A 20,106-nucleotide genomic window follows, 5' to 3' on the forward strand; every position below is an offset into this window, starting at 1 on the left:
CCAGAAGGAGAGAACGCAAGCATAAAACACACCCCTCCTACACACAAGCATGCATGCACATGCATATAAACACTAAAAAAAACACTTCACGTTCTGAAACTCTCTCACACACACTCGGCATCAAACCTTTCCTCCGTCATTATGGAGGCCCGGTGGTCAGCACACTGTGGTTTGGGTTTGAGGCGACACTCCAGGTTTCATCTGTTTTAGCCACTGTTTGGTGAGTATATTTCCTTCTCCTGAATCCTTCAGATATGAGATCATCTGTGGATTTTACCAGCCTGTGCTTGTGCTTTGCTGAAGGATAAGAAGGAAAGAGAAAAACAGAGAGACTTTAAGAGAGACAAAACTAGAGACCTTAAGTTGTAAACGTGTAGAAGAACAGCCCTACAAAGCACAGGCCCAGGAGCACAAAGGAACAGAGATCCCTGGTCAGTGATGATTGTCAGTATTTCTTGCTGATAAGTAAATCAAACAATCACAAAGAGACACAAAACACCAACAGATAGACAGAAAATTTAAAAGAGAAGCAAAAATTTTTTTTTTAAAAGTTATAAAACAAAAGTTACAAAACCAAGTTAAACAAAGAACAAAGACACTCAAAATTCTTTAAAAGAGATTTAAAGAAATTCATAAAGAGAAGAAAGTAAATAAAGAAAAACAAACAAAAAACACATGCAAAACCAATGCAAGCGGGAAGACAATGACTGCAAATTCACACACGCAGGCTCAAAACTACTAACGATTTGTAAAACTGCCAAAAGGCGACGCAATATATGAGACAAGCTAAAACAAAACCAGTACAACTAGAAACTAGAAGGACACTTAATATAAGACATTCTTTGTCAAACCAAAGGGGGAGAACCTGCAAATGAATTTAAACACTATAAAAATGCCACAGAAAGAAAGAAAGAAACTTAAAGACAGCAGGAAAGTTTTATATTTTCTACGGGACGGTGATTGTCTTTGTCCAACAAGTAAATAAAGGTTCTAGAAAAAAAATACGTTCAAACTGTAAGGTGATTGGCTGTTACATACGCCAGGCAAATGTCCCTTTCCGCTCTCCTCCGTTGCTAAGTAACAGCTCCTATGCTCTCCGTGCTTCGCCAAGCAGAAGCTAGCTAAATGCTACGACCCAGATTATGGGAAAACCCGAAGCCACAAGTAGTGTCTGTTTGATGAGAGTGCAGATTTGAAGCAATGACTGCTATAAAAGACGGAGAGTACACGGCTACGATCTACAAACTGGTGAGAATACGCCAATTAGTTAGGGTTCTTAGCTTGTTGAGCTAACAGCTACACAGCGTGAACCAAACTCCATTCACAAATCGTTTATTTTAGTGTTTCATTCTTAATGAAGTACTTATCCAAGACGAATTATATTTTTCTGGAATTGAGATGCACTTTCCGTAAATTCGGCTTAAGTTTAAACTTATAATAAACAGAGAAAATGTAAACTGCAGTGTTTGTAGGTTTGTACCGGTGGTTAATCTTTGAAGTTCTTATCGCTCCAGTCCTTGTAGTTTACTACAAGTGATTGGATAAAGAGAGCGAGTGTTAATCAGTCTACATACTCAAGCTTTTCCCAATAAATATGTGTCTGCGTTGTAGATTAAAGATGGTCAGTATGTGGATGCCATTCACATCCTGAACGGCCAGCTCCAAAAACACACCAAGGTAAGTCTGCCAATCTTCAAGGGGGTAAAGGAGATATGCAACCCGCGATATAAGACTTAAAGAAACAGTAATCCTCTCTCTCTTCCTGTCTCTACTCAACAGTGCACACAGAGAGCTCTGAAACATTACAACTTGATTTTCTTGTTTGTTTGTTACATGGGCTTACATGTAACATACATGGGCTTACATACATGTTTGTCCAAATACAGCAATTAATGGGGCTCATTTTCAAGACTTCATCATTGGATCCATAAGATTAATTTTATTATAGTGTCTTGTCATTGATCTGAATTGCTTCACTGTTACTGTGATGAAACTATATTACTTTGGGTAGTAAATTATTCGCTCCCTCATCTGAGTCACTCATTTTTTCCCTTCTAATTTGCTCTGCTCTCAGTACGTTACTTTCATTATGACTGAAATAAACTGGCTACATTTTTCTTTTTAAATTAGCACATTGTAAGTGCATTTTTGCATATTGCACCTCAGTAAATCTGGCACACTTTCAGTTGTAGGGATTACTGCACTGCTGCAAGACATTGTTTTCAGCTTTGTAAAGTGTAAAGTAAAGTGTGCGTGTTAGTCCCCATGGGGAAATAGTTCCTCTGCATTTAACCCATTCACCCAGTGAAGCAGTGGGCAGCCACCATGCAGCGCCCGGGGAGCAGTGTGTAGGGACGGTACCTTGCTCAGGGGTACCTCAGGGTAGCCGTTCAGTGGAGTCGAACCCCCGACCTTCCGATCATGGGGCCACTACTCTACCTACTGAACTATCCCTGCAGTTTTGTTCTTTCTTAATTTTTATTTATTGAGATCTTAAAAAGGAAACGGTTTTTAAAATACAGAAAAGAACATCTTAAAATGCAGCAGGAACCCTGGTGGGCTGAAGATGTCTGCATTTTGTGCTCAGACATCCTCAGGTGAGCTGTGTGTTTTTCTCTACAGATGTGCCTCAGCTGGTCACTCTCTCCTCCTTTCACCTGTGTCTCAGTCCAGGGCGGCGCTGTCTCTGCTTGGTTTCTGCTACTATCACATCCAGGACTTCACCAACGCCGCCGAGTGCTACGAGCAGCTCACGCAGCTGCACCCGGAGGTGGAGGAGTACAAAGTGTACTACGCCCAGTCCCTGTACAAAGCTGGTGCTTATCCCGAGGCCACCAAGGCTTCATTTGCACTCGACAACCCCAGCAGCCAAACCAAGGTACAACACACACACACACTGAGCCCAGCTGTGTGTGCATGCGTGTGTCATTTAAATAAATAAACGAAGAGCTGGAAGTGTTGTGGTCCAGGTGTTTCATCATTGCATCAAATTTGTCAGTTTATGAACAATTCCACTTTATTTGTACAGAATTGTTTTAACACCATCTGTTAGATGATCTCCATCACGAGGAACATTTGTTCACCAGACGTGTTCTAGCGAATGCATATGGCCCATAAATGCACAATAAATGAACAAAGGCAAACAAAAATGTTTGTAATTCAGCAACAAGGGCCACACTTTTTATCAAAGTTACAAGAAGGCAGCCTGTGCATCAGAGTCAACCCTCTGAACGCCCAAACCAGAAAAAGTGTCTGGTTTTACAAAAAAAATCACAAAAATAACACCATCCATCAAAACCAGAAGGTGTAAAAACAGATGCAACAAGAAGCACTCAGAGCACACAAACCTGCGTCAAGGCAGCTCACTCTCTGGGTGATATTTACTCTGAAGATACATTTTGTATTCTTTGTTCTTTTAAATCTACTTTAAGAACTTAAAGACTTTAGGAAGTTTGTAGTGCAGTAAAAACTAGATACAGGTATCATGAAAGACGTTTATTTTGATTACACTAAAGGACTCGGCAATGAATTATAGGTACAGATTTGTAAGTACCTGAAATTAATTACTTGATCTTATTGTGTAATATTACTACAGTAATATAACTCTGTGTTCCTAACAGCTCATTCTCTTTCTCCTGACAATACTTTATTTAAAGATATATCGCATTTGGGGTCAATTTGAAAGAAACGCAGATGTGAAATGTAAAAGTGAGGTCAGAGTAGCTGTGTCATGATATTTGGATGCAAACTCGAATGTGATATTTAGAATCCCCGTACACCAGAATCACTTCCTAACTGTTACCAATACAAACAAAGGAAGTAGAATTTTAAGCATAATTCTGCACATAAAAGAGATTTGACAAGTTTGACCATGAAAATGAGGTCAGAGGTCCAAAGTAACGTGATATTTAGAATCCTCACAAATGTCTTGCTGTTGTCAGTACGAACAATGGCAATGAGAAACATGGAAGAACTTTGACTTTCGGATCAAACTTTTAACCTTGAAGAAAAGGTCAGAGGTCAGATGTGATATTATGTTTATAATGATATTAGACCAATAAATCATGAAGTTGACCTTGACAACCTCAGTGGGTGTAAGCCAAATTTTAATGGATTGTTAACATGACTCCACTTTACACCCCTACAAAGTTTTATTAGAATTTATTCAAAAGCTGTCGTGTTTACAGACGCATGCAAATGCTACCAAAAACATTACCTCCTTGGTTATTCCGTCATCGATTTTTAGCTTTCCAAAGGTCTAATTCAGGGAAAATTGAGTATAATGACATCTAATTAAATCAAATTCAAAGTTTGGTCTAAAGAGATAGTTAGCATGCTCCCTCCATCTTCCTCCAGGAGATATTTGAAGCGTCAGTGATAAAGCAGGTTCTGAAAATCACCAAAGATATAAATCACAAGAGTCGACGCCCTGATTGTACCTTCAGTGGCTCTAATACGCTGTTGAAGAGGTGCAGGGTAACAACTTGTAAGTTAATCAGTGCAAATTTTCTTTAGCACCATTATAAATCATTGAATGATAATAAGTCAAGCTGCGAGTGTGTGTTTGTGTGTATGAATTTAAAACAGCATCATAAACGCTGTTTTATGTGGCGCGTCTCTCTGACTTGTCCAAGACAAACTTCTGCCAAGGCAGAGAATGAAGGCTAATCTATAATCTATGCCTAATAATGTGGCATTTTATGAAAATTAATTTAGTCAGCGTGTCACTTTTAAAGCAAAAATACATCGTTTTCGCTAAACAGTCCCGAGAAGCTAAGACTGAGTCGGCTAGGAGCCATAGTCACGTAACGACAATTTAGCCATTTGCTGGGGCTGAATCTATATTTTTATTCGCACACATACTCCCAAATATATTTTACAGACACAGAAATTTCAAGTTTAAATTTGTAAATTTGCAAGAAAAAATCTCCTGATCTCCTATTTATAAAAAACTAAAACCTACAAGAAAAAAATGGAAACATTGATGATGAAAGCTGGTGACAAATTTTCATACATTTAACTGTAACTGGGTTAGATTTCTCTTATAAATTTACAAATCTACAACAAAACCTTTTGCCGTCCTGTTATGTGAATTATTTTTATTCTGATGACCCACTCTATCCTCCCTTCCTTTGCCCGTGGACGGTTTGTGACATACCTTCAGTGGAGCTATTGCGCTGTTGTAAAAATTAGACCAGAGTAAAAGTATCATCTAGAAGCTTTCTGGGGTTCAGAGGGTTAAGCTTGTTTTGTCCTTGTGATAATATCAAGAAGAAAAGTTCAGAGGTTTTGGAGAAAAGGTCCAAATGTGGGAAAAGAAGCTCATAAAAATGGTTATGGATGACAGTTTGCATTACAGATTACACTTTGTACTGGCTCTTTTTTTTTGGCCCCATATTAAAATTAGCACTTGGCTGCTGTTGCCGTGTCCCTGTTTTACCTTCGGTTTATTGTCTCTCTCTGGCACAGATGGTCAAGCTGCAGGCCTGCATTAAATATTGTGAGGAAGATTATTCCGCTGCCAAGGTGAGGAGCTTTAACACGTCATCTGTTAACACACGATACCATTTCTGCTCAGTATAGCATCAGATTAATCCTTATTATGCACAGCCAGACACACCTTCATTAGCGTCACTTTCTGTTGTGTTTTTGTAGTCGCTGTTGGAGCAGCTGCCGCCGGACGACCCGGACTACGTCTACAATATGGGCTGTTTGCTTTACCAGGACGGCAAGTATGAGGAGGCCTGCAGGAAGTTCATGTCTGCCATGCAAGTGCTGGGATACGTGCCAGGTGATCAGTTAAAAACACACATTCAGTAAGCTGTTCTCTATGCACTGACCTGAAATCAAAAGACAATTTATTTACTGTCACTGGAGTGTTTCTGGAAACCCAAAAATATTCACCCGTAACAGCCAATAAGACGACGCTGTCTAACCGCTGGAAGGACGGTCCAGTAACATATCTTCATCTGCTCCATCTCTATAAAAAAGCAATGTTGACCCAAACAGCTCCTCCTGCAGAAATAATCTTGTCCTTCATTTCTTATAGTTGGTGGCGTTGGGAGAATCCACAGTCTGTGGGAGAATCCACAGTCTGTGGGAGAATATCAGCTGTCTCTGGGTTTTTTGTAATCAACTCCGCACTACTTTTTACAGTGGAAAGGGTTTATTTTTCAGGTTAACCGAAAATATTTGCAGATGAGATGAGTTTCTATTTCTGTTAAACAAAAAGAACCAGAACAAAAACTGGACATGACTTGAATTCATCATACATTTAAATAAAATTGATTAAGATAAAATGATTGTACACCTCTGGGTTTTTGTGTCATTTTTGTCTCTTATTTTCAGCGTTGTCCTACAACATCGCCCTGACTTATTACAGCCTGAAGAACCACAATCAGGCCCTCAAGTATATCGGAGAGATCATAGACCGTGGAATCAAGGAACATCCAGGTAAAAATAGCTGTGATTTTCTCCTCTTTTAGATATTTATTATTTTTAGATCATGTTTTTGTCATCAGCATGAGGGTTGTTTTTTTTCTGCGTACCAGAGCTGAGTGTCGGGATGACGACCGAAGGCATCGACATCCACAGCGTGGGAAACACGCTGGTCCTGCATCAATCGGCCCTGATCGAAGCTTTTAACCTCAAAGCTGCAATCAATTACGAGCTGAAGAACTGTAAGAACCTCCATCTGTTTCCAACACGTCACTTAGAGAGGTAGTGAGGTGGCAGACGAGCCCGCGTAAAAAAACAGTATTGATGACAACTGTGGCTGTAAAGTGAACCACAGTCAGTATTCAGACACCAACCACACAAGAGCTGAGGAACATCACAAACCTATCCATGCTGTGGCCAATCATAGCTATCTAAATCCTCTGTGAAGACACATGGGTGTGCTGAGAGCTGGTCTTTAGTTTGACTAACCTGACGTTAGCGGCTGTTTCTCACTGTTTACATTATAAAGGATGGATGTGGGTCCTGGGTCTGATAAGAAAAGCCATCGTAAAAGCTCCTTAAACCTTCCCCTCAACCACAGTAAACACTTTCCTGGTGGATTAATCGCTGGTTTTAGGTCACAGTGAGGAGAACAACAAGCCGACGTTAGCTAGCTATCACAAAGTTTTGCTCAGTCACATAGATATCAGTCCGCAGGCGGTTAAAGTTAATAATAACTGTAGTAAATAATGAATAAATGATTAAAGTCTTGAACCATCCCTCATTACTTTATATTTTGATTCAAATGAGCCAGACTTGTATTTTTTAAGTCCTCTTGAACAATAGTTCTCCAGCTTTCTGAAGGTCTTTCAAAGTTCTTATTTGGACAAGAAACAAGAAATGCAGCAAAGATAAGTGTCTGATTGCCAATAGTTTGATTTACTGCCAATGCAGTAAAAGCATAAATGGATAGAAACCATCAGTCCTGGATTGGCCTCCCCAGAGCCCGAAACTCAACATTATTGATGCAGAGAATGAAACAAAGACGAGCTTTGAATGTCCTTCAAAAGCCCCGGAGAACCCTTCCTGAACACCAAGAGAAGAAAGAAACTACAGAAGGTTTCCTAAGAGAGTTCAGACTTTCAAGCTCTTCAGAGGTGTACAAACTCTGTTTTTGCCGTAAACACTCGATTTCTGTGTTTGTCTGCATGTCTTTCAATAAATCGTTGCATCTACTTCCCATTGTATTTGCAACATATAAAAAAATGAGGGGTGGCTCAAAACCTTTGCACATTACTGTAACTTAGTTTACATTTGGATAAAAAGAACGTTCTTACATGAAAACTTTCCCTAAAGCTGGAGTTTGTAGAGCGTTGGTGTTTTACGGGAGCTGGATGCCTCGACGATGTTCAGAGTCACTGCTTCCAGCAGCCATTTGTGGTGAGCAACAAAAATAGAAAAAAAATTAGATATTTACCCTGTAGCCTAAAAATATTTTTGCATAGGCCGCAATTATCAAGAAGAGGCCTGTAAAACTGTTTACGCTCGTTGTGGTTTCACATGTGTAAAACCTCACCAGTGCAGAAAAAACAGCGTCTGCGACAAGAAACAAATCCAGAAGTTTCCACTGAGGTGAGTCTGGTGGCCAGGGCTCCTTAATGTTTTAGACCTTAAGAAATTTTGTGAAAGACGCAACATGCCATGGTCATTTATTCATCAAAAAATACTCTGCAAAGCAATGAATAAATGACCATGGACACAACAACTGCACACCAGATTCTCCTATTCAGAGCATCTGTAATAACATTAACAAAGTGCAGTTTCAGTCTGTCTGTTAAGCATCAGGTACTACTTTAAGCAAGCTAAAGCAAAACGTATGCATGTGATTAAACACACTGAAAAAGCCTTTGAAGGAGCTTGTACACTTTTACATTCAATGCAAAAAGTGAGCGTTTAACTTTGTTTGCCAAAAAGGTTAGAACCGAGGGACTCGAACCTTGAACCTGTCAGTGTTGATGACCTGGGTCTTTTTCAGTCCTTTGAATTTTTAACTGATGTATGTGTTGGGACTGTGTTTTCTTACTTGACTGCAGGCTCAGTGCTTGTGTCCTAAACCAGGTCACAGCCGTAAACTTTTCCCTGTTCATAAGAGGAACAGAAACCGATAGAAAGAGATGAAAATCGGCTGCAAGAGAACTTGCAAAGCTTCCTTTAATCTTCAAAAGCAGGGTTGTAGTCCTTTCTTTCTCCACCCTCTGACACATTATCAGACCAAAGCTTTAAAGAACAGTGATCAGAGGACGACATGCAGGAAGGAAGCCCACATCAAACGGCCGGCTCTGTCAGACGGACGGAGAGTCGCGTCACCTGCTGCATGAAACGGATGGAAAGATGTGCTGAACCCAGCCTGCAGGGATGAGCTCAGAAACGTTTTTAGGGGACATCCCGAGCACGTTTTGGCTATATTGGACATTTCTTATTAACCTCATCAACACCACTGGTGCTGATTTGATCTCAGGCTTCTGCTGTCTGCGTGTTGAAGTGTGTTTCAGGAAGATATGAACCCCAAATAAGAGCCACCAGGTCACCGGAAAACCACTGTGAGAGAGGGTTAGGGTTAGTCTAAACACTCCTAGTTTCAGAAACTAGACGTTACTTGTCAGCCTTACAGGTTTTTGTTAAAAGATTTCCAGCTGGGAGTGCCAAACAGGAGAAAATCCTTTTAAAGGGGTAGGTAGAACCTAACAATAAGCCCAGAGGACCAGTGGGATACTTTTAGTCCAATAAGAAGTGATCAGAACTTTGTTTTCCAGAAAAACCTTTTGTAGAAAAACTGTAAATGCTTTGTGGCATGTGTTACAGTTTTGATTTTATTAGATATTGAGCGTTAAATGACAGGTAGGTAGGGAGAGAGAGTGAGGATGAAAATCAGCTTTGCTCATGTTTGAGGAATTGACTCAGTACATCTGAAAACAGTTCCACGGGGCGCCTGCAGATGATGATTATCGATTTTCCTTATGAGGTTTTCAAGACTCTGCGCTGTTTCTCAGAAATTTCTCAGAAAAAAACCTCTATGTGCACTGAAACAACCTGATTTCTTCTCTGTTGTGTTCCATGTGGATTCCTGCAGTGAAAACAGCTCAGGAGGCTCTGACAGACATGCCCCCGAGATCAGATGAGGTAAGGACATGAAACTGTTTGCACAATCACGTTTGGAGGCCCCCATGAACACAAAATCATTACTGTTAGGGTGAAGACTTCAATCGAAAGGAAGGAAACGAATGACTCTGTGTTGTTATTCAGTAGTTGTCTGAATTAAGGCTGCCTGGGCTGAGCCTGACAGCCTGTAGATAACAGAGATTAATTCAAGATTAGAATGGAGACGTAGGTGTGAAGGCTTACATGGAGGTAATGATGGTATTTTTATCATCCTAACATGACTTCATTAAAATTAATGTACAGATGGGACACTGTCCTTGGTCCAGCCTGTCACTGCCTCTGAGTCATGGCTTATGAACAACTAGTGCCCCCTAGTGGAAATCCATGCAAAGTGCACTGAGTCAGAAATACTAGGAAGTGAAGTTTTACCTAAATTTTTTACAGGCTGAAATTAATGGGACCACAGCAGCAAAACTCAAATGAAATGGATCCAGAGTGTAAAAAATACACTCTTATTCTAGTCATTTATATGATTTAAAGTGTTTGTTTTTTGTGAATTAAATAATCGGTAGAACAGAACGTAAACACCATCATTTTACTGTTTATCACTATAGACAACCACTCATTGGGCGGGGGGGGGGGGGGGGGGGGGGGGCTTTTTTCTCTAACCTGTGCCTCCTTGTCTCTTCTGTCCTCCTGACTGTGACCTGCAGCTCAGTCTCAGTGTGCCAGTTTAAAGGATGTCTCTGTTCCTAATATGACAAAGGGAGGATCAGGGTGCTTACCCTCCTTCGTCCCTCCCACGTGAGATGTGAGCAGAGGAGGTGAGGAGGAGATACGAGGAGAGAGGAGACGAGACAAACACCGTCTAACAGAATGAGCCATCCTCGACTCTGAGCATCATTTTAAATGATGTCAATTAAATATGATGTTTGACATCATCATAAACTGTTCTGTTGTAGCCACAGCAGTTTTTCATGATCTCAGGTGTAACGGTGCTCGTGACATTTTTATAGTCTCGGACACTTTTAATTAAATTCACCACGAGGAGCAAAGTGACCGTTTCCAGACCTGGTGTTTTTGCTCATACACAGAAACAGTGAAGGAGAAAAAGCTTCTTCATCTTTAGAAACTGAAACAAGAATTTAAACAGGCTGTTCAAAGAGTCCTTCTCCCTCCAGCTGTGCCTCTTTTATACACTAACAATAAAAAAGAACAAAATGAGCAACTGAAAACTCACAAACGATGAAAGTTTGTATTTCTGTTGAAGTCTGTACAACTAGTTTTATGTGGTTCATTATAAAAGCAATCAGCCCCGCTTCAATTCGAAAAAGTGCAGTTATTCTTGTACACTCAGTGCAGTATTATGTACTTCATCTCCTATATTATGTCTACTTTTACAGGAACTGGACCCAGTGACACTCCACAACCAGGCTCTGTTGAACATGGACACGAAGCCGTCGGAGGGCTTCGAGAAGCTGGCCTTCCTCCTGCAGCAGCCCTCCTTCCCCCCCGTCACCTTTGGAAACCTGCTGCTGCTCTACTGCAAACACGAGGTACGCAGCAGTATTTTATCTGAAGGAGACCAACTACAGCAGCAAAGACTCCCACTGACCTGCTAAACGTCAGGTCAAAGATGCTTTTCTTGATTTTCTGTCATGTATCTCATGTTCCAGCGGTGGATGTTCATATTAAACATAAGCAAAGTGTCTGATAAAGTCAGTGTAGCGTATGTACAAGTACTCCCTGTGGGCCAGAAGCTCAGGCTGCTTCAAACACTCTAGTCTTGGCCCTGCGTGATGCCTGTGACGGTATATTTCCTTACTGTGATCATCACATGCAGCTGCTTTTATAACCTGGTGTTTCTGAGGGTCAGTCAGCAGGTTGTCTTAAACGGCACTAAAAACAGCTTGTGTTTCAGACAGATGATGAGCTAAGAGGCTCAGTAAAAAGTACATTTGAATAAAAGCAAAAATATGTGCATAGAAATTAGAACAATAGGATCCTGGTAATTGTTCCTGTTGCTGTAGCAAACCTTGAAAACCAAGGACATGGTTATTGACTTCAGGAAGACATCCCGCCATCCTGCACTAACAGTGGTAAATGGTGCAGCCATTGAACTGGTGGACAGTTATTTGGGGGTTGTTCTTGATAAGGCTCTGTCCTTTGAGTCACATGTTGCTGCTACAGTGAAAAAGGTTCAACAAAGACTTTTTAAGGAGGTTGAGAGGTTTCAATGTTTCATCTGAAATGATTTTTTATAAAAGTTTTATTGAATCTGTTTTAACTTTCTGTATCATCGCTTGGTACGGTAATATGTCCCTGAATAATAAGACCAGACTTAACAGATCATCCTCTCTTTAATGATTTTCAACTGCTTCCATCAGGTCGTCGTTATAGAGTGCCTGCAGTGAAGACAGAGACATAGATTGTCTTTTGTACCTGCTGCTATTATCATAGTTAATAACACTAAACCATAAGTGTTGTTGCCATTGCACACTGCACTTTTTTGATGAAAAATCTAGGTTGTTTTCTCAGGCTTATATTATATTATATTATATTATATTATATTATATTATATTATATTATATTATATTATATTATATTGGAGTGTGTATGTGATGTGTTGGTTGTCTGTTTGTTTGTACGGACATACTGCAAATCACTTTCCCGTTAGGGACAATAAAGTTACCAATAACCAATAACATCAATATGAAACGTGCTGTATTCAGCGCTATTTGGACTTTCAGACAGGCTCTTGCTGTGATCCAGCAAACACTGTGGGAAATAATTTGTCCCACTCCACCGTGGCTTTAAAGGCTCGTAACAGCTCAGATTAGTTCAGGTAATTAGGTAACTGAAACAAGCAGTTTTAGCTCACAAAGGTTCAGAAAAAAAACATTTTAAAAAACATCCACGTGGCCAAACAACGCAGGAATCTCAGAAACACAAAGGAGCACGAGGAGGGAAACCAGGTGGAATAACCAAAAACTGAGAAGAAGAAGACACAGCTGAAATTTATCAGGGTGTGGCAGAAAATTACAGAGGCGACAGGAAGTAGCTGCTGCAGATTACCAAAATAAGACAGAAGTAAAAACAAAGATAAAGAAAAGTAGACACTGAACCATAAAAGACACAAAAATAAATCTCACAAGAAATTAATCAAGAAAACATCTTTCACAAAAGCATCTGCCACCGTGCCAGTTTAAATAAGACAGATAAAGAATTTCTGACTTTAAGCATCAATATTCAGATCTACTGCTCCAAAAACACAGTTTTACAATTAATTTCTATGTTTTTTCTTTACTTTTCCTCAGTAAATTAAAATTTTCCATACAGTTAGTTTTAATTGGCAGCCCTATAAACGCTAAACAGCTCCTCTCCCTGACAGCGCTCACGCTGACCTCATTATTCAGAGATTTATCGCCGTTCTCCATAAACACCACGACGCCTCTCTGTAGCATGTCAGCAGTTTCCACCAGTGAGCATCCACGCAGGGAGTAACACTGTTTGCAAAGGGATTTGGACTCATGTGGTGTGAGTTCCAGTGGAAAGAGCTGAAAACAAAGAGCTGCAAGTCTTTCATTAAGATGGCATTAACTTCTCTGCTGGACTTCTCACAGTACTTTGACCTGGCAGCTGATGTCCTGGCAGAAAACGCACATCTCACCTACAAGTTCCTCTCCCCGGTGAGTAACGAGCATCCTCAAGAGACCAGCCAGTTGATTTTATTCTAATTAGCACATCTGGTGTAGTGTCGTCTGCACAAATATGACTAGTAATAACAAAAACAGTCATCTGTTTCTTTTTCTTTTTCAGTACATGTACGAGTTTCTTGATGCTTTGTTGACCTGCCAGACGGCACCAGAGGAGGTACGGTACAAAACACCTGACACCTTATTAACAATAGGAAGCTATTTTTAATGATCTGTATAAAATCAACCAAATGTCCACATGATATGAAAGTTTCACGGCCGAAAAATATATTTAAGCTCTGTTTAAACTGTTCTCATTGAAATGTCGACTTCCAGCTTGGACTTGGATTCATGTGCAAGATTTTTCTGAGTCTCTTTGTAATGACTGTAAATGAAACAGATCATTTTAGTGAAGTGGTTGAAATGAGAATTAGTACCTTTACACCTGAGCTGGAAAACAAAGAGAGTGCAGACTCCAGGACGGGGAAGGAGTTTCAGTTATGTGAGGGTGTTCACAAGTGAGACGAGACTGACAGATGGACCAATGAGGACGTTGTAGCGGTCCGTTGTGGTAAAGAGGAACTCTTTATGGCTCAGTCTACGTTCCCTCACCACGAGCTCTGCGTTTTGACTGAAAGCAGCATTGAAGACACATCCGCTTCCTCTGAGGGGTTTCTCGACTCAGCCATAGATTGGATGAGGATCTCAGTCATTCAGTTGAGCTGCTGCTCCACATCGAAAGGAGTCAGTCAAGGTGATTCAGGCCTCTGAATAGGATGACTCCTGGACCCTCTCTAGGTGCTTCAGGGATATCTAACTGGGAGGAGACCCCAGAGCAGAACCAGGACACTCTAGAGAGGTTTTGTAATTTGGCTTGCTTAGGAACACTTAACCAGCCTCCTAGAAGAACTGGAGGAGATGGCTGGGAGGGGGGGGGTCTTAACACCTATGCTTAGACTGCTGCTGCCACAATCCAGACCTGGACAATCGGCAGAGAGTGTATAGAAGGATGAAATTACAAAATAATACTCGTTATTGGAGTGCTAGAAACATGAACCATAGTACGTTAACCTGCTGAGCTAACCAGTCAACACTGTGAATGAAACACAACTAATGCTGTGGATGACAGTCGGCTGGAAAAGACCAGTATGATGGTTCAGCATCAGATTTGTTTTTGTGTCTTTAGTATCCGTCATGTTTCATTACCTGCGTTCTTTTTTCAGGCTTTCAGGAAGTTTGAAGAGATGAACGGAAAACTGGCGGAACAGCTACGCAAACTATCAAAGCAGGTTGTTTACCTCACGCTGCTCTTTCTGTCTTACTGCACACAGCATTTTCACACTGCCTGTATTTTATTTTGTGGGGTTATATATCAGACATGCTTTTGTTATAGGAGTGGCGTTGTGGGTTAACTCAGAACTATAAAACGTGGTTTGGAGGCTGGTTGCAAAGGGGCTTGCAGTTGAACTTGCCGATTTCTTGCAGGACAGGATTGAATACAAATAAAATGTCTGTGTGAATCACTCATCTTCTTCAAGCTGCAGGAAACCAGGCTGACTCGAGATGAGGAACTGCTGAAGAAAGCCGTGCAGGACTTCGAACTGATGCAGGAAAAGTGAGGACACGCAAACATAAACACACTAAGCCGTGTTTTCATTTCCTCAATGGAAACAAAGCAAATTCAGTAACAGAGGATTACTTTCTGATTGGCCGCATCTCTTCACAGGTACATCGTTGTCCTCATGGCTCAGGCTAAGATCTACTGGAACCGCGAGAACTTCCAGATGGTGGAGAAGATTTTTCGCAAGTCGGTGGAGTACTGCAACGATAACGACACCTGGAAGCTGAACGTGGCTCACGTGCTCTTCATGCAGAACAAGTACAAGGAGGCTATCGGCTTCTACGAGCCCATCGTCAAGAAGCACTACGACAACGTGAGTGCTCAGGGCGGATTATTACCCGCCTGTTCAACTGTGGGCACCAAATGATGACAGTGTGACGTCAGCTGTAAAAGCTGACAGTGTGCCTTTTTGTCCAGGTGGAGCAGTGTAACATACAAGAGTGTCCCTGCAAGTGCAAACCATCGGTAAACAAAAAACAGACCAAACACCTGTTTCTCTGCCTCTGCAGTTTCTATCTGTGCATGAATCCGCTGTTTAGTGTGATGGTTTGCAGTGTTGTTTCTGATGTTGTACAACTTCAGACAGTCACATGGCTGAAGGTCTGGAGTGTTTAACAGAGCGCACTAACACTGGACAACAAAGAGGTGGTTTTTAACCTGTTCAATTCAAACTCTGGTTCGTTTTGGTTTGTGCAGGTGTGAACGCAGTAATTGCACCAGTGTTGAACAAAGAGCATTTTTTTATGGTGTGAATGTGATCCATCCTCGATCTGAGCCAAAGCCAGCTGTACGTTGTAGGTTTTAGCTAAAGTATTCTCCATGCTCTGTGCGGTAGTGCAGAACCTTCTTCCTGTATTTACTTTTGTTTCTCTCACCTCAGACACATCTGGCCAATCAGTAGACTGAACATTCTCATGTGGTTTGTAGTGACACAAGAAAAGAAATCAAACCCTGAGAAAAAGCTACAAGTTTACCAACCCAGAGTAAACAGACTATAGCTGTGAAAACACCTGCAGGTTTCTTATATGTTCCAGTTCAGATTTAACCTCACATCAGTGGGATAATTTAAAGGTTCTGCTGCTGACTGAAAAGATTTCCTGTGAAATCATTGGTCAAGCCTCTGATCCATGTTGGTGTTTGCTTCTGTAGATCCTGAACGTGAGCGCAGTGGTCTTAGCCAACCTGTGCGTGTCCTACATCATGACGAGCCAAAACGAAGAGGTAACGTACAGACACGGTCACTGTCAGCCCAAAGGTGTTTCTATATAGTTTGTATCCAGAAGAACATGTTTATAACACACATGAAAGTAATGAAACTCATGCAAAGCACTGCTTTAAAAAACAGAGACACACCAGATGAGACAAAAGAAGTCAACGAAATAAATTAATTATCCTATTCCAGTTTAATATATATCAATGTAGAGAAAAAAGATGAAGCAGCATTTATATCCTGATAGAAGATTAGATTAATGTCCACTGGGATGTCCTCCTAAAGAGACAGGGAGCACAGAGGATATCTGTTCAGACTCATGCACACATATGGTTATTGTACTCATTCTCTGCGATGGCCACTGTCACTGTTGATTCTTTGTTATACAGTAAAGCCACAGCGGGCACTACTTTATCTCCACACTGACGGTGACGGAATTAACAAAAAGCCGGGCATGGAAACATGTTGAAATCCAGCAGTGCTGTTAGACTGCCTGAAAGTTCAGACAGCTAGCTCCAGCCTTTCCCTGCTGGGAGTCTGATCAGGTCCCTGTGTGATACTTTCATCCAAACTCGAGCTCCACTGTCCAGGATGGATGATTTTTTGGGGGGAGCCTTTGTTGTGTCTGAGAGTAGAAAGGAAAGGTGTGAGAGGGCAGCAAAGCCCAGAATCGAGCCTCTGCAATAACAGGACAGCATAACTTCTCTGACTGATGATCTCTGCGTGTCGTCCCGGTTTAACAGGCTGAAGAGCTGATGAGGAAGATCGAGAAAGAAGAGGAGCAGATCTCCTACGACGACCCCGACAAAAAGGTCTTTCACCTCTGCATCGTCAACCTGGTCATCGGGTGAGTCCCACACAGGAAGAGCTTTATGGGGACAGTCAGCAGCTATTTACTGTATTCTTCAGTTGTAATGAAAGGGAGTTACTATGCAATCAGAAATCAGTCCTAAGTATTTTATTTTGTATCATTTCTGATGTGAAGGTTAGAGAGGAAGAACAAAAACGTCCTGCTTTCATCAGTAAGATCATCTCTGTGAAACCTTCTTTGCACACTTGTGTTTTGTCTTTCAGGACGCTGTACTGTGCAAAGGGAAACTACGACTTTGGCATCTCCCGTGTTATCAAGAGCCTGGAGCCTTACAACAAGAAGGTCAGCCATTTTTCCACCAATTGTATCAGTCAGATACAAAAGATCACAGAGACCTTCGGGTCACCGAGGCTGACCACAACGTCGTCTCCTACTGCCCAGTTTAATGCCCCTGATGTTTGACTGGCTCCCAGTGCCTACAGCTAAGAAAAGAAAATCAAGCAGGTCACCCTGGAGATCCTCAAACTGTGAACAACACTCAGAAGATTTTGATTCCAGTACTTTTGTAATCACGATGATGATTCAACCGGGCGATCAGCTTTAGTGAGAGAAGAGGTGCCGACTGTGCTTCCACTCAGGAACACTTCAAGTCTCCCTCCGCAGTCCTGCTTCTTGGACTGCAGCTGATTGGCCATCTGTTGGGAGAGTGAGCCTCCAATCAGAGCCTGGTGTTGGTGTAAGTGGTGTAAGGGCCGGGGCTAAATGCTTAGCACCGACTGAACCGAGTAAATCAGTGCTGGATGGCATCGTTCTTACAGATGGATGAAAAAAATGAAAACTCAAATCTTGTTTCTTTAATTTGAAGATTTTTCCTTTTCCCACACAAAAACGAGCAGGGCTCGTACAGACCACACACTTCTGTGTCATTTAACACTGGAAGGACACACAGCATAACAATGCAAGCCTTTAATGGCTGTGATGGAAAAACACAGCCACAGTGAGGATGCTTGGTGGCCCAGGCCCAAACCAGCCCCACCAGCTGCAGGAGCAGCAGGAGGCACAGGAACAAACAAGCTTCATGGAGTGTTCTTTAATATGCTTAACACCCGGACAGTCTTCTTCACTTCCATGTCCACGTTCATGCTTATAGATTAGAGACTCATGCATGTAGTTTTAGATTAAGACTTAAAAAGAGAACCATGCACATGGACAGTTTTATCAAAAGCAGTCTGAACATTTCATCCTTCGTGGTTTAGTTTTATTCATAAATCTGCAGTTTCTGTGCAATCTGACTCCACTTACAGCTCGTTGTACAGTCTGATGAAATCTAATCATGCTTTAGCTTAATTTAATATTAAATGCAGGTAATCCCACTTGCAGTGTTCGGACTTTGTGTCCAAGGATTAAAAAATATCTGAACAACAAATACAGTCCTGCAGGAGCACCTTCTCCAAGGCCGAGCTGCTCTTTTTGGGAACCTTTTGATCCCGTTTGGTCACAACATCAGCGGAGTCCAGCTGCAGCTGAGTCCACTAAAATCCAGCTGAGAACACACGCCATCATCCTGAGCCTGTCATCCCCTCCAACAATCACCATCCAGTCGCATCCACAGTGAAAGCAGCGAGCACGACAGGAATGTGAAACCTGGCGAGATGCACGCCCATCACACAAGCTTCTCGTCTCTGGTTACTTCAGATCATTTTATACAGGAAACCGGCCTGCGTGGTTAAACTGTCACGACGACAGCTTACAATGTTCACAAAACAAATCCTGCTGGCAGGCGCTGAGGCGTTCAGTCTGGTTATATGTTGTTAATCTGTTCTGTTTGTGTGTAGCTGGGGACGGACACATGGTTCTACGCCAAGCGCTGTTTCCTGTCCCTGCTGGAGAACATGTCCAAACACATGGTCATGCTGAGGGACACCGTGGTACAGGAGTGCATTCAGTTCCTGGAGCACTGCGAGGGTGAGCAGCCGTCACAAACACGCCTGCAGAAATATCTCGAGAACACACCGGTGTGACGACACGATTAATGGGATTACTCTGTTTCTTCAGATTAAAATGTTCGTGTACGGGTCCCAGTTTTTAGTGATTGTTAACGTTTTGGTGATAGTGTAGTATCTTTAGTCTCTTCACACAGTTGGAAACCGCTGTAAGAGACACTGACCACAGCTTCAGTCCCCTTCAGCTCTGAGAAACCAACATGGTGGCAACTTAAACAGCTAATGTTGATGCTTAGAGTTATGATAAGTCCAGAAGTCAGAAACCAGTGAACACTGACGTGTGTTCGATTCAGCCACCTGCTGATATGAGCCTCTGAAGCTCATCCAAACACACTTTTTGAAGTTTTGTCCAGTGAATTATCAGGAAACGGATCAAACATTCAGGGTGTTACTGCCTGTTTCTGGTCCTCTGCGTCACAGATATTTAACTGCACATTATTCAAACTGTGATCGATCCATCACAGTCACGCTGGGACTTTAGGTTGTTTAGCTGGAGTGTAAAATTGTGTGCAGTGTTTCCATTTTAAATGTTCTTGCTGATGCCTCCTGTACTGCGGTAAAAAGTCATTTTGTACTCCGAATGCTCTGACCGACTGTTTTCTTTGCTTTCCTGCAGTTTATGGGAAGGAGGTGCCAGCCATCATCGAGCAGCCTCTGGAGGAGGTCCGCATTCACATCGGCAAGAACACCGTCACCTACGAGGCTCGGCTTCTCAAGGCCCTGTTCTACGAGGTGATTGGCTGGAACAAGTGACATCACAAAGGTGTTACCGGCTGAGTTAGGACAGTTTAATAAGTTCCACAGAAACTCGGTTTAAAGACGGTCAGCACACAGTGACGTGTTTCTGTGGAGCTTTCGTCCGGCTTCTCTGCGCTGGGACACTTCTGGCTGAAGGACGTGATCTCAGTGAGCAGATCTGATATAATCACATTGCTGCATTTATCATCACTATGAACACAACGGTTTGTAGAACAGACTTTAGTTTTATTGGTTATGTTTATTTCACTAACATAAACATACATGATGATAGTAATGTAAGTTTATCTCCATGCATTCGGTTCATGCAGATCCTCTGCAGCCGCTGCTCCCGACTCTGTTTGTCGATTAAATACGTGTGAAAAACAATACGATTTAAAGTAAATAAAGATATTTTTAGAACTTAACTCAAG

General features: G+C 41.7%; 1 protein-coding gene across 2 annotated transcripts; it reads left to right on the forward strand.

Moving 5' to 3' along the window:
• Positions 1–1,048: 1,048 nt before the first annotated feature.
• ift70 (intraflagellar transport 70) lies at positions 1,049–20,100 on the forward strand. Of its 2 annotated transcripts, XM_085455064.1 has the most exons (20): positions 1,049–1,248; positions 1,612–1,677; positions 2,669–2,878; positions 5,470–5,526; positions 5,656–5,791; positions 6,349–6,453; positions 6,552–6,680; positions 9,569–9,618; positions 11,001–11,153; positions 13,221–13,286; positions 13,417–13,470; positions 14,516–14,581; positions 14,831–14,907; positions 15,019–15,226; positions 15,331–15,378; positions 16,063–16,134; positions 16,867–16,970; positions 17,198–17,276; positions 18,770–18,899; positions 19,554–20,100. In XM_085455064.1, exons 1-20 carry the CDS (start codon positions 1,201–1,203, stop codon positions 19,688–19,690), a joined length of 1,995 nt encoding a protein of 664 aa, XP_085311190.1. In that variant the 5' UTR covers positions 1,049–1,200; the 3' UTR covers positions 19,691–20,100. The 2 variants fall into 2 exon arrangements, with proteins under 2 accessions (XP_085311190.1, XP_085311191.1); XM_085455065.1 differs by lacking the exon at positions 15,331–15,378.
• Positions 20,101–20,106: the final 6 nt, after the last annotated feature.

The sequence above is a fragment of the Copadichromis virginalis genome, linkage group LG4 (genome assembly GCF_057382275.1).
Source record: "Copadichromis virginalis isolate Kocher_CV1m ecotype Utaka linkage group LG4, C_Virginalis_male_GT1.1, whole genome shotgun sequence".
Lineage (NCBI taxonomy): Eukaryota > Metazoa > Chordata > Actinopteri > Cichliformes > Cichlidae > Copadichromis > Copadichromis virginalis.

Coding starts and splice junctions, on each gene's coding strand:
- ift70 (XM_085455064.1), top strand. CDS start 1,201: ATGACTGCTATAAAAGACGGAGAGTACACGGCTACGATCTACAAACTG. Junction 5,792..6,348: donor AGTGCTGGGATACGTGCCAG/GTGATCAGTTAA, acceptor TCTTATTTTCAG/CGTTGTCCTACAACATCGCC. Junction 16,971..17,197: donor ATCGTCAACCTGGTCATCGG/GTGAGTCCCACA, acceptor TTTGTCTTTCAG/GACGCTGTACTGTGCAAAGG.